The sequence below is a fragment of the Bombus affinis genome, chromosome 8 (assembly GCF_024516045.1).
Source record: "Bombus affinis isolate iyBomAffi1 chromosome 8, iyBomAffi1.2, whole genome shotgun sequence".
Classification (NCBI taxonomy): domain Eukaryota; kingdom Metazoa; phylum Arthropoda; class Insecta; order Hymenoptera; family Apidae; genus Bombus; species Bombus affinis.
This window is the reverse complement of record NC_066351.1, coordinates 3,057,150-3,080,293: the sequence shown is the minus strand read 5'-3', so window position 1 is coordinate 3,080,293 and position 23,144 is coordinate 3,057,150. Positions and strand designations below refer to the sequence as shown.

General features: G+C 32.2%; 3 protein-coding genes and 1 long non-coding RNA gene across 25 annotated transcripts; 2 read left to right on the top strand and 2 right to left on the bottom strand.

Moving 5' to 3' along the window:
- Positions 1-299: 299 nt before the first annotated feature.
- LOC126919468 (uncharacterized) lies at positions 300-14,175 on the top strand. The gene is made up of 3 exons (XR_007711653.1): positions 300-514; positions 4,265-4,283; positions 13,487-14,175. It is a non-coding gene; the product is annotated as an uncharacterized LOC126919468 (long non-coding RNA).
- Positions 6,585-16,404, bottom strand: LOC126919418 (uncharacterized). Of its 19 annotated transcripts, none has more exons than XM_050728690.1 (5): positions 16,087-16,386; positions 14,820-16,000; positions 13,193-13,319; positions 9,586-9,899; positions 6,585-8,304 (listed from the first exon to the last, which is right to left on the bottom strand). In XM_050728690.1, exons 4-5 carry the CDS (start codon positions 9,667-9,669, stop codon positions 7,165-7,167), a joined length of 1,224 nt encoding a protein of 407 aa, XP_050584647.1. In that variant the 5' UTR covers positions 9,670-9,899; positions 13,193-13,319; positions 14,820-16,000; positions 16,087-16,386; the 3' UTR covers positions 6,585-7,164. The 19 variants fall into 19 exon arrangements, 16 of the variants coding, with proteins under 16 accessions (XP_050584647.1, XP_050584646.1, XP_050584645.1 ...); XM_050728689.1 differs by having other exon boundaries at positions 14,928-16,000; XM_050728688.1 differs by having other exon boundaries at positions 14,961-16,000.
- Positions 16,405-17,092: 688 nt separating this feature from the next.
- On the top strand, positions 17,093-20,495 carry LOC126919405 (tether containing UBX domain for GLUT4). Of its 4 annotated transcripts, none has more exons than XM_050728623.1 (9): positions 17,093-17,182; positions 17,565-17,676; positions 17,756-17,811; positions 17,889-18,138; positions 18,706-19,125; positions 19,213-19,570; positions 19,894-20,059; positions 20,143-20,209; positions 20,256-20,495. In XM_050728623.1, the coding sequence occupies exons 2-9, from the start codon at positions 17,590-17,592 to the stop codon at positions 20,325-20,327; spliced, it is 1,476 nt and encodes a 491-aa protein (XP_050584580.1). In that variant the 5' UTR covers positions 17,093-17,182; positions 17,565-17,589; the 3' UTR covers positions 20,328-20,495. The 4 variants fall into 4 exon arrangements, with proteins under 4 accessions (XP_050584580.1, XP_050584579.1, XP_050584581.1 ...); XM_050728622.1 differs by having other exon boundaries at positions 17,099-17,443; XM_050728624.1 differs by having other exon boundaries at positions 17,101-17,676; positions 18,706-18,808; positions 18,905-19,125.
- Positions 20,306-23,141, bottom strand: LOC126919388 (protein ecdysoneless). Its single transcript, XM_050728570.1, has 5 exons — positions 22,672-23,141; positions 22,083-22,576; positions 21,510-22,008; positions 21,237-21,435; positions 20,306-21,161 (listed from the first exon to the last, which is right to left on the bottom strand). The coding sequence occupies exons 1-5, from the start codon at positions 22,925-22,927 to the stop codon at positions 20,741-20,743; spliced, it is 1,869 nt and encodes a 622-aa protein (XP_050584527.1). The 5' UTR covers positions 22,928-23,141; the 3' UTR covers positions 20,306-20,740.
- Positions 23,142-23,144: the final 3 nt, after the last annotated feature.

Here is a 23,144-nt window from a genome sequence, read left to right as displayed (position 1 = left end):
AACACTGCACGGATGGGATGTTCTAATCCTCTCCCTCTTCGTTCCTTTACGAGCATTACGCCTTCACAATATGAGCAGACTACGAGGAACCCTTGTCCTCACCCCCTCAGCATCGCTTTCACAACTGATGAGGGGTCTAATCTTTCGCCAATCGCTAGCCGTAGAATACGATGTGGAGTCTCCCACGCCAGACAAAATTTCAACGTGTACTGGGCCGTGTCCTCGCCCTCACTACAGTGGTGACAGGTGTTCGTCACCCCGAGGTATTCCCCGAATGCTCCATGTCCTGCGAACACCTGTATCATCCAGAAGGACAGTGGAAGCCCTCCGCGGCCTCTCCAAGTCTCTCAGTTTGGTAGGACCGATCTAACAGCACGGTGGCCACGGACCTGGTCTTCGGCGAGTAGGTCGGAGCGCCACCACTTCCACACCTCTCGTCAAGCTTCCCCTTCCCAACGTCTCGGTCCGCCTGCCCGGGGGGCGGGCAGTTCCTGCCTAAGCCCAGATCCCTCCGGTTTTCGTACACCCGTCGGAACGCCAAGGCCTCGAACTCGAACGGAGGAGACGCCGCCAGGACAGTCGCCGACACATATGATATCATCCGGTATCCCCTTACGATCTTGATAGCGGTCGTCCTATGAAGCCTCCTCAGCAAGAGTAGACTTTGTCGACTTGTCATCAGATCCCCTGACCACACAGCGGCTCCGTACAGGACCCGAGAACGGAAGACTCTCTCATATAGTCACGTACTCTGACTTCTGTCCCACCGATATTTGACAGCGAGCCACATGGAGCGTTGGCTGCGGTCGTCACTATGGGAACCAGGAGCTTAAAATGCGGCTCGAACGTCCATTGACTGTCAATGGTGTGGTTCAAATATTTCATCTCAGGCCCTATCCACAACCTCCTCTCCGCTTATGTCCAAACACTGGCCGAGCGGAGAAGTCCCCCTACGTCGGATGTTATAAAACCATATAGTCTCCAACTTGACTGAGGCACCCTCAGGCGCAGCCTGCATATAGGCCGTATCGCGCAAGCGGCAGCCAGCTCTCTGTGGCGCAGCGTCTCGTGCCACCAGTGTCCTCCTGCCAAAACCAACGTGTGATACACGTAACAGACCATACCTGTCTGAGAACATGAATCACCACAGAATCGGACCCAAAACCGAACGCTGCGGAACCCCGCGCCCAAAGGGCCGCCGCCCTTCTCCATCCTTGCCGGTGTAGCTGACCAGGTAGGCCCGTATTACACAAATAATATAGGGAGGCACCTCAAAAAATTCAAGGGCCTCCAATATTCCGTCACAGGGTATGGTGTTGAATGCACTGACTATGTCTAAATAGACTGCTTTGCGCTACTCCACTCCAGAAAACCATGGCCCGCAACATTTTCCGAACCCGGTTCACCGCATCCACCATCGAGTGGCCCCGCCAAAAGCCGCACTGGCTTTCGTGCCAACCGGGCACTCGCTTTGACATGGGCCTCCAGACGGGTGTGGAGGAGCCGCATGAATCTACTTTACCAAGTCCATATCCATGGCCTCCCCCCGGCCATCTACCACACTCGTGATCCTTTCCTCTTCTTACGGTACGTCTCTTGCCTCCTGTCACCCTTCCTCCTATCCGTAGCAGGCTCCCGAATGCGGTTCATCTCCATAATTTTCGGCGAAACGCATGCCGCCTCTCCTATAACAGAAGAAGCGGCATCCCGGAACAGGTATGGAGCAAACGATGGGGATCATGGCACCCAGACTACGAATTTACACGGTGTTTGAGGAAGGGAGCCTACCCTCGGATATGGCGCGTGACGAGGCTGGTCCTGTTTCGGAATGCGAGACGACCGTCAGGCGGTTCACCGTGGAGTTTTAGTCGGTATAATCCGACACTACCCCGCTGTTTCTAAGAATGGGGGGTGTCCATGAGGATTTCCCCACGTATAAAAAAATAAAAAAATATGTGTACAATTAATGTACGAATAAATATTAGAATTAAAGAAAAAGGACCCACAGCAACAACAGTGAAAGATGGAAAAGACCTAAAGACAAAAGATACAAGAAAAACCGAAGTTTCTCATATATATGATGAATTAGTAAAATATATCTTAAAAGAAAGAAAAAAGAATGGATCTCCTATAGCTACAAAGTACAATATAGCTAAAAATATTCAAAGCAACAGAAATGATCGAGAAAAACAAAGAAAATAAAGAAGTAATAGAGAAAAGATATAGAGAAGGGACAAAGAGTACGAATAAAAGACTCGAGAAGGCTGACGAAAGCCTCTGAAATGATGACGGAAGATCATAAGGATACCAAGGCGAAATCAAGCGATTGACTCAAAACCAAGGAGAGAAAAAGAACAAAAGAAGCAACCATGGCAGATTAGGAAGCTAATAAAAATGCAGACAGCTGACACAGAAGTGACACCATAAACGTTAAAGAAGCCTCATTGATCAAGCAACAGGAGACCCGAAGCATCAAAAGGAAAATTGAAAAGAAAATTACACTTGAAAGAAGATAGCCGCGTACAGAATTCTAAAGAAGGAAAGTTCAAAGAAAGTAACCAAATAAAGCAAATAGAAAAAAAGAAAAAAATAATAGAGCGCACAGTTTACATGCTAGGAAAAAGTAGGTAACTTATGTACATAACTATACGAGAGGGCAAGATAGAAAGAGCAAGTAGTCACTCAAGCAAAATTAGAAAAGGTAATCCCACTAAATTATATAAAATTGTCATAGATATAGGACTAGATGATCTCCCGCACCGGAGAGAATAAATATGATCAGTTTTTCTAAAGCCGAAATCATATACAAAAGATAAGACACAAAAAGAGCTATGAAAGTAAAAAGATGAGAAAACCTGATTATCATATCAGGTATTCCTATTCGAAAGAGATTGTGCAAAGGCGTTATTCACAAATGAGAGAGATCCATAAGCGAACTACAAGAGTAGCTAATGCCTAACCTTTATAACTTTATAATTAAATGATTGAAAAAAAGGGTGGTAGATGAGAAGCCGATTTGGAAGGAGTCGAAAGTGATCTTAATAAGGTTCCAAGGCAACCTCCTGCCGACAAAACTTTTAATCAGATATGAATACATATGCCTGTAAGTTGCCCTTCATCCAGGCAATGTGTTGTGGTAATCACCTGCGAATCTTGTAAACGCGGTCTTTTTAAACGCCCACGACTTACAAAAGTCGTTGGATCGTTAGATCTTCGAGAATCATTCTAATATAAAGATCCCTGATCTAGCTCTAAACATCGTTACACCCTTGGACGTTAAATATGCTCCGCTGCGCCCGATACTGTATATACTGTATATATTGTATTATAGATATTCCGTTCATTTATAACTGTGGCTTATTATTCGAGAGTAAACGTTTGTGTTGTGTAATTGTGGAGAGGCACCTGCTCGTGAAAAGTACAAGCAAATCAAGAAGAAAAATTGGAATGAAAAGTTCCAGCAAAAACAGGACCCAAATGCTGAAAATACTCAAGACGAATAGGAGCAATCCTTAAAAAGTGAATATAAACTCACTGAATGACGAAATTGGAAACATTAGACAAACAGGAAATCATGAGCACAAAAATAACTATAAACAAGACGAAGATAATGGAAGCAAAGCTACGCCAACGACATTTAGTTCAAGGACGAACAAATAACAGTCGATGCAGAACCAAATTCATAGAAATATTGTAAGAATAAGAGAAATGGAACTTAGAGAGAAGTAAGTCAGAGAAGAACAAGTAGAAGAGACCTCCAGAGGCAAGATAGACAAGGAGATGTTATAAAAATTGATAGAACTCATAATGGAAAAAAAAATAGAAAACAGAATAAAGGAGGGTATTACGAAAAAAAAAAGGAACGGAGAAGAAATATCTCCTACCAAACCCGGATGAGGACTGGAACGTCGTACACAAAAACGAATTTGAAATATTCATTACGGATAAAGTTAAATCAAAAGTGGCAAGGGAAAGAAAAGAAGAAATAAAAGGAATAAAGAAAAACATAAAGTCAGACAGTTGAAAGAGCGTTCAAAAACGCTGGCATTCGAATCAGAACTTCAGGACTTCGAGAACAAACAGGAAGAAACAAAGAACCAGGCGAAAGATTTAGATAATATATCAACATCTAAAAATGAGAATGTTGAAAAAGTTGTAGAAACTTATCGAAGAAGAATTATAAATTAACGAAAACAGAAAATGCAGAAACAGACCAGACATCCTAGGGTGCAAAGACGACTAATTTAACTTAACTAATAAAAAGTAACAATTCAAACAATATGGTATGTCACTAACCTACCATAACGAAACAAAACATAACCTCAAAGTACAAATATAACCAATGAACTCATTCGATAAAACAACGAAATTTAATTTAATTTAATTTAATTTAATTTAATTTAATTTAATTTAATTTAATTTACTAATGTAAAATAACGGAATTTAAGAACTACATAAATAATATTGATATATTGCAAATTACTGAAACTTGACTCAAGGAAATGGATAGAATAAACTTTAACAATCACATAAAAGTAAGGAGAGATAAGTCTACCTCTAAGATCCGCAGAGGAAGAGACCTCTGATTTATGATAAAGAAAGGTATAGTGTTTAGAGAAAGAGATAGATAAGGGAGCTTACGACAATATCAATCACAACAATGATTCAGACCCATGAAAGAAAAGAGTGCCTGATTAGAGTAAAAAATGCATCAGTAATTAACTGAGAGGCAAGAATATCACAATAGTGAGAAATTATGGCGAATGCCAGGTGAGAAAACTGGTAAAAAATCTCCCATAGGGAATAATTTTCAGTCCCAATATTCTACAATATTTACACAACAAGAATAATAAATAATTTGGGGCTAAATCAAACAAAGGTAAAAATGCTACAGTGTGCAGACGACATTGTGTGTATATATGTGAAAGGACTATTACTATAGAAGGAAGCAATACACCAATGGGGCAATAGAAATAACAATAAGCAAATTAATGGAAAGCTTAAACAACATTAAACTATATGTCGGGTTCACATTATGATTAGAGTTAGGGGCGTGAAACGAATCTTCATTTGGATTAGACATTATTGTTATGCAATAGAGAAGATATTTACTAGTGCAAATATGATTATTACGGAATTTTTTTTTTTATTTATTTCTTAATATTCACAATTTGTCCATTTTGGACATTAGGTCGAATTTTTTAACAGTTATATTAACATGTAGGTAACTACCCCCAACGGGGTACCATCCTCGCGTTTGCGAGGTTATATCTTTTGTGAGGTTTGCTGGGTGCTTCTTTTTTAGCCTTCTGTCCATGTTTAAGGTGTTGAACGTTTCCGCAGCTAACCAGTTTGGGTGTGTTGCTATTCTTACTTTGTACAAAATAATGAAAGTGAATACAAAAATAGAGAAAAGAAAGGATGAAACTACTGAAAGGTCGACTACTTCGACTTCGATGACTTTTGGATATATTGTAAAACTCAACATTCTGAATACCTTTCTCTATAACATTTTCTTTTTTTCTATACAAATAAGGACTAGTCTCGCTTAGTTTACAAGTTCGCGAAAAGCTGCTAGTACCATTACAGTCAATTCTGTCTCTAGATGACGTTTGTGACAGCGTACATATGCATCATTAGTGGCAGCGAGTTGTCGGCCGCTTATTTTCTGTTTATAAATATGGTTGTGCAAGTTTAGAGCCCTCGTGGACGATGTATATATGTGAAGCTGCAAGAGATCTCTTATAATTCACCTAAAAATGACTATTATCAATGTATTAGGTTTGTTATTTTTTTTTAGCGTTTTAGTTAGTTTTTTTCAATCCGACCGTCGCGAGGTGACCGGCAACATTTGCTTAAAATAATATTATCCTTTTCATAAAATATTATCAATTATTTTTCTCCTGCTATTTTTATGATTAATTTTTTACTACCTCATGCAAAGCTAGCTGCCATGTGATAGCCGAATTGAAATCTCTAACCCAATACATTGATGATATTCACTCTTAATTGAATTACAAGTTATAATAGATATTTCTTGCAACCTCACATATGCACATTGCGCACGAGGTCTTTAAGCTCGCTCGATCTCGTTTATAAACAGAAGATAAGCGGCTGGCAATCAATACTGACGCATATGTTACTACAGTCATGCAATTACAAGCAGAATTTGCTGCAATGCTAATGATAATTCTTCGCAAATATCTTGAAAAATAAGCGATCTCACCCTCATGTATAGGAAGAAGTTATCCAAAATATCGATTTCTATAATATAACCAAAAATCATCGAAGTTGCAAAATAGTCAGCCTTTCTACAGTTTCATCAAAGAAAGTTCGTGAACAGGAAATGGATAATGCAACGAATGTTTTACATTGGAGAAAATAGAAATAGATAATCTCTGAAAACGACATTTTCTAAAAATAAGTTCGTAATCTAAGAGAAAAAGTAAACTCGAACTCGAACTATCAAATAAATTCTGTCTACAAAACACCCGCTAAACGCGATGGCAGATGACTATGATTTTATTGTCAAATTCTGTCAACTCTGTTACCAATCTGCAGACATGTGATTTTGCAAAATATACTTTCTTGTATGATGTAAAAGTAAAGTTTAATAGAAATATTGTACTAGTACAGTTTCTCAAAAATTATAAGCAAGTTAGTTAATAGTTAAAAGTAAGTTATAATAAATATAGTTATAATAATAACAACTAAGGAATTCCTGTAAATCTAATGAAGACATTTTAGATATCTTATTCATTTATAACATAGGAAAATTTATGACATTGTAACGTACGTATTATAATATTGGGTGTTATTCACATACATATATGTATGTATCTTTTTGATATATTTATAATTTTGTTGCATGTTTTTAAAACGTCCTTAATTTAATATTTTACAATTAGACAAGTAATCTACATAATATAGAATTTAATATTTGATTAAATACTTATCTTGTTTCATTTATTGCATTGTTCTTATAAGAAAATATTTATAAACAAATACCAACCAACTTTTGGTATATAAATAATTTATTTTATTTGATTTTATTAACATTTTTATATAATTAACTTATTTTAACTTATTTTGAAATTAAACAAATTAATAATTTTGCAAAATTCATATATCTAGTTACAGAGATTTGTCAAAATAATAATTACATTAATCGAATTTAATTCGAGGAATGTAAAGTAACTTTCTGCGATCAACAATGTCATCCAAAGAATTTAAGTCTGGTAAAACTGCTGGAAGTTCAAGGCGAGTAGTTGACCGCACTGTTTGAGTAGACCATTCTTTTAGGTTCTGCGTAGAAGTATAATAAGGTTCTGTTGTTGTTGAGAATTTTGGATAATATGGATCATATTCCAGTTCACTTGGTATTAAAGGTTTTAAAGACAATGTTAAAGCATACACAGGTATTTCTGTAGTAGATAGTGTCATACTTGCTGTTGTACTATGAACTGTAGTAGAAATCACTTTTGAATTCTTTTGTATAGATTTCAAAGTTTCTAAATATGGGTAATTCCTATAATTTATAGATGACAATTTTACAAAGTCAATAGGATTCTTTGTTGATTGATAGTTTATTATATTATTCTCCTGAGTTTGATTACTTCCAGAAAATGTATTTGATGGTAATTTTAGAAAATTGTATAAAGCATCATTTACTTTTTGATATAAATAACCTTTTTGATTCATTCTTATTAGTTTTTCATTAAGTTTATCCTTCTCATGGAAGCTTTGACTTGGAGTAGAAAAATTTTCATTTTGTTTTAATCTATTTTCATTATATTGACTTATTATATGCATAGATTGTGTATTTATAGAATGATCAATAGGAATATTTGTAGTATAATTAATATAACTTAATGGATAAAATGAGCTTATTATATCCCTTCCAGTTGTTTCTGCCTTATTAAAATTCTTAAAAATTTGTCTTGAATTAGATACAAATCCATGTCTTTCTTTATTACTTGTGTTTGTTGGTTGTGTTGTGTAAAAAGAATGAAAAAGGGATTGATCATTATCTATTGAGTGTTTTGTACCGGAACTATTGTCCTTTTCTTCTTTAATATATTCATTTGTACTAGAAATAATACTTCCTTGGCATTGCACAAGATGAGCATGATCACATATCAGAGCATCTTGTCGAAAAGCAGTTTCCTCAGGACAATGATAAGTGAATTTATTTCCATATTCATCACAAGTGTGATATATCTTACAGCCAGCATTAATATCTGCGTAAAAACCAGCAGTTCGGTTTAAACATGAAAATATTGTTTTCATAGACCTCTCTGTATTCTGAAAAACACAAAAATCAGATTTTTCATCAAATTTTAATTAATATCTGTTACTGAAATACTTAACAAATACTACTATAATACTTAAAACTACTATTCTTTTACATCATATGTTTTACTTTTGTATAAAATTTATTTATTTCTCAATAATGAATCAAACTTTGCAAATAAATTAAGTATATATAAACAATCATATTAAAAATCTTAATATTTTATTTTTTATGATTTTATAAGTACCTATATTGAATTACAATAGATTTTTATTTTAAAGATAATCAAAATTGTTTTGTATTCATTTACTGTAATTGGTATTTTTATTTCAAATTAATGTTATAAATATAATTCATCTCCTTAGTGTAGTGATTAACAATAAGCATAGTACATACATATATGTATGTATATGAAAATTTAATAACCTATTTTATTTTTAATGGCAATATATATCATGTACAAATAATAGGCCAGATGTGTGTGTATATGTACGCGCACGGACATACATGTAGATACATATATATACATATACATGTTTACGTATGTATAAAATCAAGTGATAATTCTTATAATCACTTAATCATTATTTATCTTATTTCAAATACCGAGTTATATTGATTTACCTATATATGTTTAAAAATAAGATTCAATTTTTCAATGTCTTAATATTTAATGCTTGTTAATATCTTTATCTTTAATACTTCATAATGTCACGAATCTTGGGAAAAAATTACCATTATATCTATCCTTTTACCTATCCTTTTATTTATCAAGAGGTTTATCTTATTTTATTATTGTTATATTTCCTTATTGTCTTTTTATTGTACACTTACTTATTATTATTAGATTAGATTAAATTACTAATTAATCTATTTATACCAATTATTTTGAATCAACATTTTGGTTTAAATATTTTGTTTAAATATTGCACCAAATATTTAAATACTGTAAAGTATTGTTTATAATCAATTCAACTATGTCAGCCTAAAATAATTTTCATTAATGCATTTAAGACATATTAATTAGTGTATGTATTTCAACAATTTCATTCATCGAAATATTTATCGTTTCTTACGAATCTCAAAATCTTTTTTGAATACACAAGCTTAGTTTAATTTCATTTAATTTTAATAATTTAAATACATCTTTATTTGAATACAAAAAGTTACGGTTTCATTAACATTTTTTAAATAACACCAAATAAAATATTTACGTATGTAAAAAAGAATAACTTCAACTTTTATAAATTTAACAAAACTTATGTTACACAACCTAACATTTAATTACTTACAACTATCTCAGGCTGAGTGTGTAGAATAAGCATCATATACTGAATAATAATTTTCCAAATCCAGTTGAACTGGATCATTGTCATAATTTCAAAATGAAATTAAAAATACTTTTTTACGAAAATTATAAACTCACTGATATAATACTACTATTGCTGGTACCTCTCGTTCACAACAATACTGGTAATGTGAAAGTGAAAACGTCACGTTTAGAATGTAGGATTGACCTATGATATTCTTCTTACAATCTCTCTCTCCTTCTTCGTGTGTATCCGTAACAGGGCCTCTTTTCTTTTACGAAATATACACAGTGTAACTATAAAATTCAAGAATTGATTAAATTAAAATCACATAATAAACATTACAAAGTTTATTATATATTTTCATTAAAAATAGTGTCTTTTCGAATTGCATTAATTGCAAATTTTGTTTGAAATTAATAACAGAAGCTACACATATTGCTTCATTTCGCCTCTGTAAATCTAAAGTCAAAAGAGTACAATTACTATTATTTATTAAAATTACAATCTAAATATTCTTTTTAAAAACTGTATATTCATCCTTACAATTAATGAAGTTTATGAAACATGTAAATTTATATGGTAAACTTATAGAAATGTTACGTTCTTTCCGATTTCGATGATTTTACAATACGTTATAGAAAGCAACATTTTGAATAATTTTTTCATATAACCTTAGTTTCCGAGATATTTGCAAAAAACTGTCGCTATTAGTACAAAGGATTCTATGTAGAATCGAGTGACCAAATAAAATCACTTAATCGAAATTATTCGTTTATATATACAAACGAAGATGAGGCGAGCTTGGGTATTCGAAATGAAGGTTCGTACACAACGTGCATATGCGCAGCTATAAGAAATGTCTGTTGTAACTCAATAAAAAATGAATATTATCAATGTATTGAGTTTGTATTGTTCAGGTTAATATTTTCAATCCCGCCAAGCGATCGGCAACGCTTACATAAACTGATAAGAATTGTTATTCCTTTGGTAAAATAATGTCAATTATTTATTCGCCTCCTATTTTTATAATTAATTTTCTATTATTTTATGCAAGCGTAACCAGCCGCCACGCGGCAACCGGATTGAAAAATCTAACCCAATGCATTGGATTATATCCTTTTCTAATCTTCTAAATCTCGCTATATATTATAACAGACATTTCTTACAGCCTCGCATATGCACTTGCGCACGCAGCCTTCAGTTCACACAACCCTCATCTATAAACGGAAGATAAGCGGCCAGGAGTCGGCAGCCAATATTGACGCATATGTTGCCACAGACGCACAACTATGAGCAGAAATACATTGTAGTGGCATTGGTAGTCTTTTGTGAATATCTCAAAGCTAAGCCCAACCGCCGATTATATATAAGGTGTTCGGCTACAGGTATACACAGACTTAAGTGGTTATTCTTGAAGCCGAAATGGGGTAACAATAAGGAATACAGAATTTGCGTTTTCGGCTTTGTCTTTTAGTAGTTATTGACAATTAAAAATCGACCAAAATATTCCTGCACGCCTTACACGAGCAAAAGTAAGTCGGAGTGCACAGGGATCATCAAATTGAACGATACATGGCAGCAGCTTGCCTTGGATATCTAGAGAAGAAGATTATGACAAAGACGTAAACCATTCTACACAACGTTTTATAAGAAAAATCATAGATTTAAACATTATAGCTGCCTACTCATTAAAGTCCATAACAGCATATCGACAATCGCAACATGGAATATTTGAGTAGAGGGAATTACTGTTTATATAGCGAATTCAGATATAAACTTACAAAAATAGCTTGCAAAACCCATGAATTGTCACATCTGTTTCACGTTGCAGAGGACAGTGCCTTCCCTGTTTCACGTCTAATACTCTCAGTCGATATCTCCCTCCCCAAATATTCGATGTAGTTTTTAAAAAAACATATTTTTTCAAATTTGGTAAGAACCTCACTATATCGAGTGCATGCAAAACCTGTTTTAAATGCTCGAATTTTTCCTCTATTGTTTCTGGCGGGATTAGTATATCGTCTAAGTTTTCTTACTTTTTAGATTTCCTAAGGCGGTGTTGATCGCTCGTTGAAATACAGCCAGTGTGTTAGCGAGACCGTAGGCTATGCACAAGAATTCATAGACGTTACAAATACGATCTCTGTTCGGAGAATCTAACTAATATCAAGGAAGAATCGACATAAATTCCTTTTATATCGTCGCTTGTAGTGATCAAATTCATTTCTTTAATCGGCAACTTATCTGTTTATTCTATTTTCAGCGAGCTCACGCGTTTTTGTTACTTACTGTCGATCGGCGAACTCGTGCCTAAGCAGTTTTTGCACTACTTCGATTACTTCGATATATGATAACATCTGTTTTCACCAATCGGCCAAATATCGTCAAGTAGTTTTAGAGCAATAAGTGCAAGTAGGAACACATTTCGTTGCTGGCGCCGAATATTATCTTTGAGGGCTAGGTTTCTGTGGGTTGCGACTTCGATCGTCGCGTCGCCTTTTCTAGCATTGCTCATTGTATGCGCCGTCATATGTAACATTGCTTTCATTCTTGTTGCGGTCGTGCCTTTTCCGTCTGGTGATTTTCTTCGTTCTGCATACTAACTTTCTTCGATTCGACGATTCTGATTAAAAGCTCTGCTGTCAACTTATACCTCGCGCTTAATATTTTTAATTATCACCAATTCTGTTATTTTCGCTTCTGTAAAGGTAACTTTGGTCTGCTTCAAATATTCGGGTTTCATACGGATACAATTAACGTAGCTCCTCGCAGTATCATTAATACACTGTAGTGCATGCATCATTCGATAGTGCAACTTCTTTTCCGACTTTTTTCTTTTATCGTGTAAAGGTCCTCCAGAAATTTCTTCCAAGTACAAGGACGGGCTTGCCACTCACTTTTTGCGGAGTCTGAAAGCACATGGTTATGTACGCATTCCAAGCATTGGTGCGGTACGCTTCCCGTTAATTTCTGGATCCAATCGCATCACGTATTCGCGACATCGCCGATATCCTCCTCGTTGAATTCTGACAACGCAACCACAGGTGACAAAGCCGCTATGGTTAATACAGCCCTCGAATACTCTGCTGCTGCGTCATTCCCAATGCAATCCAGGATACGACACACCAAATCCTCGACTTGATTACGTAACCGGCGAATTTTCCATTTCGATTTGTTTAACACAAGTACGCGATAAATAAATCCACGGAATGAATTAAATCACAGCACACAATCTGAAGCATTAGTGTACTGTCACGAGTATCGCAAGTTTGCGCGTTATGCTCGCCAATTCCGTTTTTGATGTTATAAAGATAGTCATATTTTTAGAATACTCGATATCTATAATTCGTCAAGGTACTAGGGTAAGTGCCGTGCAGTCTTTCGCAGTTCGCTTATTAAAGGACATCACTGCCTTTCCTGTTCCGTTGCTAGCCTATTTTCGAATAATGTCTCTATCCTTTAGCAATGCAAAGTCGGGTCGTTATCATGGGTAAACTATCTCACGTATCCTCTAAACAGTTACATGATCGATAACTCATAACTCGGCGACTTTGAGCCGTCGGCTATTAACTTGCCAAATATTCACTCTAGCAGCTTGCTGAGGTTCATACAAAGCGCTCAGTTCAGTCATAATTTATGGTGAGGCTAAATTGCGGCGGCTACCTGTTATTATATCTTCTCAAAAATTGCCACTAACATATGTATACGATAATCTGAAATAATAATAAAAATTTTAATGACGCGTTACATTTAATGTGTATTTTTTATTGATTATTTGGCCAAATGTATTTATTATAGAGGTGAAGCATAAATTTAACATTCAAGTTCGTTAATTAAAATGAATTTGTGTTCATTATAATTTCAACCATTATTGTTGCAGACGAAACGATTAAGTTGGATAGCTGGGACTATCCTGACGAGAAAAAGACAAGGAAAGTCTCTTTATTAACAATTTTTGACACTCTATCAAACACTCCGGACATAATAATAATCGCGATAGGCACGGAAGCTATCATAACTGAATCTGGGAGGCGATGTAGCGGTAAAACGATTATAATTTGCGAGGGACAAAGACGATGAGCGCGTGTTGCTTGCTCGACAACTCGAAAGAGAAGAAGGAAAAGAAAGAGAAAAAACAAAAGAAGATCGAAGGAAGGATCGTCTAACAATCGCAATGATCAACAGCGGCTACGTTGTTACGCTCGCTCAGTGTCATATCCAATCGCTACGCACTCGAGACCATAATCCGTGCGATTCGAGCACAAGTCGGATTTTGTTTCAATTTCTTAACGCTCATGAACCTTAATAAATATGTTAGTTATCAAAAGGCATCAATGAAAAAGCAATCAATATTATCCCCATCTAGAAAATATAGTACTTGTTTTTAAATAGCATAAATAAAATAGAGATATAGTAAAAAAATGTCATACTTGACATTTATAAAACGCATGAGAAACATGACTCAACACGAACAAGGAAGTAGAAAATATTCGATGACTAAACAAAAATTTCATTTAAATATATCTTTGCGAAAATACAATAAGTAATCTTAAATAATAATTACTGTAATCTTACTTTATTTATATAACTCATCATACTGTGAAATATGATGTGCTGTGACTATCGACACGAATAACTGAAGTATTATATGTATCATTTAGTAACAAATAGTAATAATATTAACAATATCGGAAATATTTCTGCAATTTTGTTTAAAAGTTATGATCTCGTAATAGAAAAGAAATTAAAAATATAATAACTTTCAATTGAAAAACAGTTACATAAAATATAAAAAATACTACTATTAACATCTTTTTCCAACCATTTATAAGTTTTTAATAACTTGTAATTTCTTATTTTTTGTAGTAATTGCGAACTTGCTTTCGATCTTAATACAATTATTATGTTGCGGCAAGTTCTTAGCATGGATTTTCTTGATTAAACCAGTCAGGATACTTTTTCACGAGTGTACGCCTTTACAATTTCACCTAAATGCAATTTATATTTGGATTTGGATTTGGAATTTCCCTCGCCCTCCCATTCGCGAACTTTGAAATGATTATGTTCCACAGAATGCTGATTGCGAAGACCTATTATTAATTCAAAATGAGGAAATTTATCATATAATTGAACTAAACTTTTTACAGCTATATAAATTCCGAGAAAACAAGGGAGCTTCTTGGTATGACCTCTTATATTGAGAACCCACTTACAGGTTATATAATCATCATATAATTGAACTAAACTTTTTACAGTCAAATGAATTCTGAGAAAACAAGGGAGCTCCTTAGTATGACCTCTTATATTCAGAACCCACTTACGGATCATATAATCATCATATAATTGAACTAAACTTTTTACAGTTAAATGAATTCCAAGAAAAGAAAGGAGATCCTTGGTATGACCTCTTATATTCAGAACCCACTTACAGGTCTCACAAATACGTAAGTAAAAATATGATTTTAAAAAGTCAAAAATAAAAAGTTTCACTTTTAAATTAGTACTTAGATACATTGACTCAGCGATATCTGACACTAAATTATGTTATAGCACTCGATCGCGGCAGTCTGTTGAGCTTCTCAGTGCGTCAGGGGAACCTAACCTAATTCTACCTACCACCGAACCTAACCTCTTCATAATAGTGTGCAATTATGCAAAGAATCTTTTCAAACAATTATATAATGTTTCCTGAATTTGATAAATGGGAGCAAAATATAACGATTTTGTGTCTGGGAATTATGGTTTGAAATCCAGGAATCCATTGCATTGGTTTAAAAATTGTGCATTGTTAAAGTTTGCTATTTTTTATTAAATTAGTCGACTTATTCCGCATTATTCTTTTTGTCTTATACGTTGTTCGTCTTTGTTAATACTACGAGAGATAGAAAAACATAACTAATATTGGATGAGCAACGTATATAATCTTTATTCAAAATGTTATTTAACAAATCCAATCATATATCGATAATAAAGCAAGATTCCGTTATTCTCAATACAGTATGTGTTTAAATAAATAATAAAATTTACCATTTAAATGGCTATTACGTTTAAGTAAGCTATGCAGTAAGCCAAAAGTACCGAACTTTAAAAATTAATGGATTTCTAGATTAAAAATTTCTATATGTCGTTTTTATTCTTCTCTATTCATATGAGTACTATCAGGAAATACCACATAAGTATTTATAACATTTTACAACAATAAATGACCTTATAAACCAGCGTACTGCGGAAAAACAATATGAATTCCATGCGATGGTGAGAAAATATTCACATCAGTACAATTGACATGCCAATTACCAAGAATTAGTTTTAGATCTAAATGAAATAATATTAAAATTATTGCATCATTCCACTAATCCATAATCGTTTGAAAGAGAATCTTCCCTTTTTCTCTCTAAAAAATATATTAAACGATTAATTTCTCTTTCTTAGGTAATTTATAATTAGTTTCATTATTATGCGATTTTGTCATTCTCATACTTGTCTATCTCGAATAGAAAAGTAGATATAAACTTTTCCGTAGAACCGTACAATGAAATAGATTCTCGTAGCGTAGAACTCAATAAGTTCTTGTCTATGTGCAACCAAACAGGGCAGATCCCTAACATTAAGCTTAAATACATAGGTTCTTGTATATGCTAAACTCCGACCAAACAGGGCAGATCCTTAATTTTATAAGTTCTTATATATGCCAATGTTAGTTAAACTAAAAACTATGGGCGTGAACACTCTCATTTCTTCTCCGGTAATATAGAGTCACTTAGCCCCTGCAAACGCCATCTCTTGATAACAAGAAAGAACATAAACATAAACAGAACATAAATCATTACATACGCGTAAGGTTTAAATTGCTGGATTCCTAAAACCAAAACTTGCATTTTTAGATCTTACGCATTGAAAATCATTAAATTCCAATAGAGAATGGCAATAATTTTATGTCCTCTAAACCGAAGTTCAGCCAAAAATTCTATTACTTATTTAACTGTTTAAGTTCTGAATACTTCTATTGGACACAATCTATTTAAAAATTTTAAAAATCACGTATTGTAACAAAATCCTCTCGATAATCATTTCTATCAATATCATAGATATATTAAAATAAAATTGTCATATTGCCAAAGATAGTATCGATAATTCAGCAAGTATGTGAACTATATTCAGTAAACTAGTTTTATTTAAGGTTTGAAGAAAATTTATTATGAAAATTATTGATAATGCATTCTACCCTTACTATGCAGAAGATATTAACAGTTGCACAATTTATTAAAAAATGAATTATCAATATTTAGATAATTAAATTAACATTTTATAATAAAATTTTTCATACCTATAGATCTTAACTTTTAACCTTTTATAATTGTAAACAAATTAAAGTGAGATGTGAATTTTGAATTTCTCGAAATTTTACGCATTTATCTTTGAACCAATAACTAATACGACCCCAAATTACCACATGACCATCTTCCCCGCTTCCTGGAGGTGATCCCCCCCCCCCTTCCCATGCCAAAAGTAAAGGTTTATGCTCGGCTTTACACGGTTGTATACATTGTGATCGTGGGTTAGGCTGTGCAAAATTGTATATCATAGATTTTTAAATAACTAACTACAAAATAAATAAGAAAGAAATAAATAACTAACTATAAGATGTTATATAATTTATGCAAGTTTCTATAAAAAATACTTTTACTTAGCAAAATATTCGATGCTTGATTTTTTATAAAAAGGTATGCAAATGTATTGTTACACCATTTAACTTGCCATTTTTAGTATTTACATAATATAAAACATTAAGGAACATCTATAGCATTCGACATTCCTTTTAACATTAAATATTTAGGTATAGATATAAAGAGTATTTGAATTCTTCTGTCTTATTGCGTTGTTAGTTACATATAATGTGATCTGCTTTGATGCCTTATGTTGTATTTTAAATTTTTATTATAAATGTATGATTAAAGCGGTTAACACAAGCAATTAACAATTATGGCTACAAATAAAAACGTCATAGTACTTGTGCCAAACGGTCGTCGACAAAATGTTGGAGTAACTCCAAATACGACAATACTACAAGTAAGGAGTAAAAATATAAAAAAATTATTTTGATAAATATTTCGTTATGTTAATGTTAAGTAAAATATTTTTCTCATAGATACTGGAAGAAGTGTGTCAAAAGCATGGATACAATGTAGATTCTTATGACCTTAAGTAGGTATTATCATAAAAAGAAGTCATTGTATGTTATAAAAATATATATTTTAATTGAATATATTTCATTATTACAGACATTTTAATCATATATTAGACCCTAATGCTATATTACGATTTGCCGGATTAGCAAATAATGCACAATTAGAAATGGTACCTTGTACAAAAATACGTTCCATTTCCAATGTCACAATAGGTATACAGTTGGAAAATGGGGAAAGATTAATGAGTGAATTTACACCTAATGTAACATTAGCTGAAATTTTAAAACATGTGAATTTTAATGAAGATTTGGAAAAAATTATTTTAATTTACATGCATCGTGAGGTATGAGTATATCATTTTATTGTTAATATTATTATTTTAATAATAAATTTTATGTTAAACAGTAATTAGAAATGTTTCTACATATATATAAATATATTGTTTATTTAAATTTATTTTTATGTTACAATGATCTTCACATATTAGGAAGCACAAACAAAAAGTTTGTTGTTCTGTAAGAACTCAGATTTAGATTTAGAATTTATTGAATTCGTTGCTTAAAATGGGAGTTCTACATAAAATTAACATTTTCTTTATTACTTAATAAAAAAATCTAATCTACTACTAAATATATATTTTATTAAAACCTGCATGGATTTATTCATTTTTTGTATACATCATGAAAAACAAAATTAAATAAATTGTACATTTATATAAATTTTTTAATATGTAATCCATAGCATTTTACTTTATTGTTTATGCTCTATAATATTAAATGTGTAATGTAATAATAATATAGATAATATTGTAGAATATCAGAGTTTATTAAGAAGTTTTATGTAATTATGAAATTGAGATAAAATTTAAGATGTATAAAATCCGTTTTATATTATGCTATGATTTTTACAGATTTCTGGATTAGAAGCTTTAAAAAATACTACTCTGAAGTCATTAGGACTTGTCAATGGTAAAGCTGTATTACGATTAATACAAAAACGAACTCAAAGCATAGGTAATATTGCTTTGACAACATCCAAAACAGTTAAGATTGCTGAAAACTTCAATATACATAAAAGAGATTCTGGAAATAAATATTCATTAATTGCAGATACTAATGAAACATCAGAATGTTTGATTTCTACAGGAAAGCAAACACAGAAACTAGGAGAATTAAAAACATGTTCTCAGAACGAAGAGAGAAAAATAATGAAAAGAGAATATGAAAATAATATAATACCATCCACTAGTACAGATAACTATACTGGAAACCAAATTTTATTGCAGCCATGCAACAAACATGAAACAGATGATTTAAATAATATAGAATTCGTAAGATTTATGTATATTAAAATTTGAGTACTTGTTGTGTAAAACATACAGCCTCTCTCTCTCTCTCTCTCTCTTTTCTTATTGCAGTTAGGTGAAAGAAATGCTTTGGTATTCAATCAAACTACAATTCAGCGAAAATTTAGAGATGAATTACCAGATGATTTTTATGATCTAACAGTTGATGATGCAAAAATATTATTAAGAGATGCTAAACGTTATAGAAAAGAATTAGAAGAAGCACCTCTCCTAACAAATATTCAACGACAATCCAATCAAGAAAAGCGAATATTAAATCAATTAAATAAATATCATTATACAATTATCCGTATACAATTTCCAGATCAATTTGTTCTGCAGGGTTTATTTCAACCAATGGAAACTGTTCAAGCAATCAAAGATTTTATAAAATGCTATTTGATTGATGCAAATAGTGACTTCATAATTTGTAAGTAAAAGCAATATTTCAAAAGCATATAAATATATCTTTTTATTACATATTTTTATATATTTTTTGTTATATAAAAATTAAAAAAGGAAAAATTTTTAGAAAAGCCTTAGACTTAACGTAACTTAACGTAATATTTACAAAAAAATTTTGTTTATGAATTCAGAAGAACTTAGCTCACAGTAATTTTTAAATTTATCTTGTAATATAATTAGCTAATAAGTACAATAATCTCATTATAGATTTACATTATGTAACATATTATACATCCCAAAAGTATACGTTTATTATAGTTAGTAATACACATTTTTCTTATTGAATAGTTACTACACCACCGAAACGTAATTTGAACCCTAATTCTCGCTTAGTTAATGAAAACTTAGTTCCTTGTGCTATTGTTTATTATTCTGGCTCATCAGCTCTTAAATTGGATGTAAAAGAGAAGTTTACAGATCCTAAGAAAGTTGAACTGCAAGTAGCTAATGTTAGGTAAGTGACGTTTATAAGTACTGACTTCTTGTCATAATTCTACATGTATAAATACTGTTTAATGTACTATATTATTGTTTTAGGAAATCGATGCTAAATAAAGATGAGAATATAAATAATGATACAAATAGTAGATCGACATTTAATACACCAACAAATAATGAATGATACAAATAGTAGATCGACATTTAATACAGCAACAAATAATGAATCCGTAATTGGAAAAGGAAGTAAAATTCGAAAGTGGTTAAATCCATCATTTAAATAATTAATGACTTTTGTTATAGACTGGCAGACTTCGGAATATTTTAGAGTAAAGTATAATGATATTTTAATATGTACATACATGTACACACATAGATATATACATTCATGTATTTCATTTAATATTGTAATTAAACATACTTTTGTATAATAAAGACTGAAAAAACGAAAAGTTAGGTATAAAATATAAATATTTTATAACAGTTGAAAAAATATTTAAAAAATTGTGAGTTTATAACACTACATCTATGTATAAAGTTACTTTCTTGTTGACAACGATAAACGTGCTATTGATCTTAAATTTCATCTGCTTTCAAAATAATAAATACATATTTTGCATAAAATGGCTAGCAGGAATTTCAATTTATTAACAATCATTAACATGTTTAAGTAAATATTAATACTTAGATAAAATTATTAACTTTGTAAATCAGGAGGTACTGTAGTGGGTGATTGTAATTGTAAATGCAGAAGTTGTCGAGCAGGTCTACCTATTATATTTCCAGTTGGACCTGAACCACCTGCTTCTTCTGTAATACTTCTTAACAAATTATCTTCTATAACATCAGAGCTTTTATTTGTCTCAGAGTCTTCATCTTTTTCTATTTGAGACTGTATTTCTGAATTTAACAAATGCATATATTTGTCCATTTCATTTCTTTTATCTTCATCATCTTCACCCAAGGATCCCTCTGAACTTCCTTCAAATTCTCCTTCATTTCCTGGAACAGCTAAATCTAATATTCCTCGTAATGTACTATCAAATATGTCTGCATCGAATTCAACTTTTCCATTGTCCTCTGGATCATACATTACATCAACTTCTGTTGAAAGATCTCTGAAAACAAATAAATATATAGATGACACATACACACTTTGTAATATTATTAAAATTTTAACAAGTGTAACATACTCTAAAAATTGTACACCATCAATATCACTATTTTGATTTAAGAACATCTGTACTTTTTCTTTAAGACTTAATGATTCTTGTTTATGTTTCTTGCTTTTAGTACTTCCCCACTTTTCGTTCAAAAATATTTCTAACTGTATTGGATCTACATTTAACCAACTATCACTATCTGCAGGACTTAATGCAGCTTCATCTTGTGCTATGTATTAAGCATAATATTAAGTAATAATTAAATATTGAGTAATAAATGGAATATTAATTTCAAAAAATTACCATGTAATTCAACATCATTGGACTGTATGTTTTCCCATGCTTCTAAAACCTTTTCAGCATCACTTTTATTAATGTCGGTAATAGAATTATATAGATTAAAGTATTTAAAGTAATAATCTTTTGCTGCATTCAAGAGTTTTACATATTCTTCGCTACCCTTTAAAAGATTTTTAAAATAGCCATTAACTTCTAAACGGCTTAAATATGTATTTAAAACATCTTCATTTGCTTTTAATTTCTCAGAATTATTAACTGATCTTTTTTCTCTTCTTCTAAGTTCTTCATTTGCACGAGCAATTAACATTTCTAAACCACATGCTATTTTAATTCCAAGTACGTGAGCATTATACTTCGAATAAGTTATTGGGGGTATATTCCAGCCTGTCCTCGGATCTCCAGTATATCGACAATGATTTGCCATTGCATACAAACATTTAGTCATTTTTACATTAACCATAATACGTTGTTCGGGAGGAAAATATTTCATAGCACGACAAACCTACAATACATAAAAATTTATGAAATAAGCCAAATTATAGTTATACACAAGTTTATATATTATTCAAATTTTACTTTTCTTTCAAGTGGATCAGAATGGCAAATTGTTCGAATAATTAATGCAATCAGTCTTGGTTCTTGTCGAAGTATTGAAACTGCTTTCTCAGGTAAAAAGACTCGAGCCTTGTGATGTCTTTTTTCAATCTCACTAGGATAAATATTAATTCGTCTTTTTAAGACATCTTGTACTTTCTCCGAAGCTCTGTAAAAATATGGTTTCTCCCCAAGATTATTTAACAAATCCAACCATGTTTTATGTTTTTCGCGAATAATGTGCAATTCACCATTATATACAAATACATGGTTTTCACATGTTTCAGGATTAGCCCATGAGGGCAGAACATTTGCAGCTTCAATTAAAAGAAATTCACCGTCAGAATCTATAACTTTAGCAATTAATCCATTAAAAGTCTGGGTAAGTTTAAATATCAGAAAGACCACAAACCATTCATCACTTATATCTTCATCAAAACGTAAGCGTATATAAATGTGAGGCAATATATTACATTCTGCAAGAATGAAAAATAATGATATACATTTATTATAATCATGTACATTTATTATAATAATCATATATTTTAAATAAGTTATTAAAACGTTTTACCTTCTGTAGTTGTAGAATTTTCAATAAGCTTTTCCAATAATAATGCTTCTTTTGTTCTAGGATGAAAAATTAAATTATCATTATGCCAAATATAACCTTCAATATAAGGTGCAATTACTTCATTGAATTTTGTAATTTCTTGTAAGAGAATTTCCTCTGTTATAGCTATTGAAGGTTTTGTATAACAAATTTTTGGATAAAGGAAACATTCAAGCACATCATCTTCTTTAACTTTAGGTATTTTTGTATAAGCCATGGTTATGGTTTCATCTGTTACGTTACCGCGTGAACTTGCTGTTAGTATTATTGTGTAAAGTTTGTTTCAACGATTTTATTCATAAAGATACATATAAAGATAAAGTACACGAGTCATATGTTATGAAGTAAGTAAATGCGATATAAGAATAGAAACAGTACGCCGCATAGAAACTCCTCCAGTTCTTGTCTAATCAGGCATGCACACTGTCGCCATT

Coding starts and splice junctions, on each gene's coding strand:
- LOC126919388 (XM_050728570.1), bottom strand. CDS start 22,927: ATGGCTTATACAAAAATACCTAAAGTTAAAGAAGATGATGTGCTTGAA. Junction 22,577..22,671: donor AAATTCTACAACTACAGAAG/GTAAAACGTTTT, acceptor TCATTCTTGCAG/AATGTAATATATTGCCTCAC. Junction 22,009..22,082: donor CTGATCCACTTGAAAGAAAA/GTAAAATTTGAA, acceptor TATGTATTGTAG/GTTTGTCGTGCTATGAAATA.
- LOC126919405 (XM_050728623.1), top strand. CDS start 17,590: ATGGCTACAAATAAAAACGTCATAGTACTTGTGCCAAACGGTCGTCGA. Junction 18,139..18,705: donor TAATTTACATGCATCGTGAG/GTATGAGTATAT, acceptor TGATTTTTACAG/ATTTCTGGATTAGAAGCTTT. Junction 20,210..20,255: donor GTAGATCGACATTTAATACA/CCAACAAATAAT, acceptor ACATTTAATACA/GCAACAAATAATGAATCCGT.
- LOC126919418 (XM_050728690.1), bottom strand. CDS start 9,669: ATGACAATGATCCAGTTCAACTGGATTTGGAAAATTATTATTCAGTAT. Junction 8,305..9,585: donor ACACTCAGCCTGAGATAGTT/GTAAGTAATTAA, acceptor TGTGTTTTTCAG/AATACAGAGAGGTCTATGAA.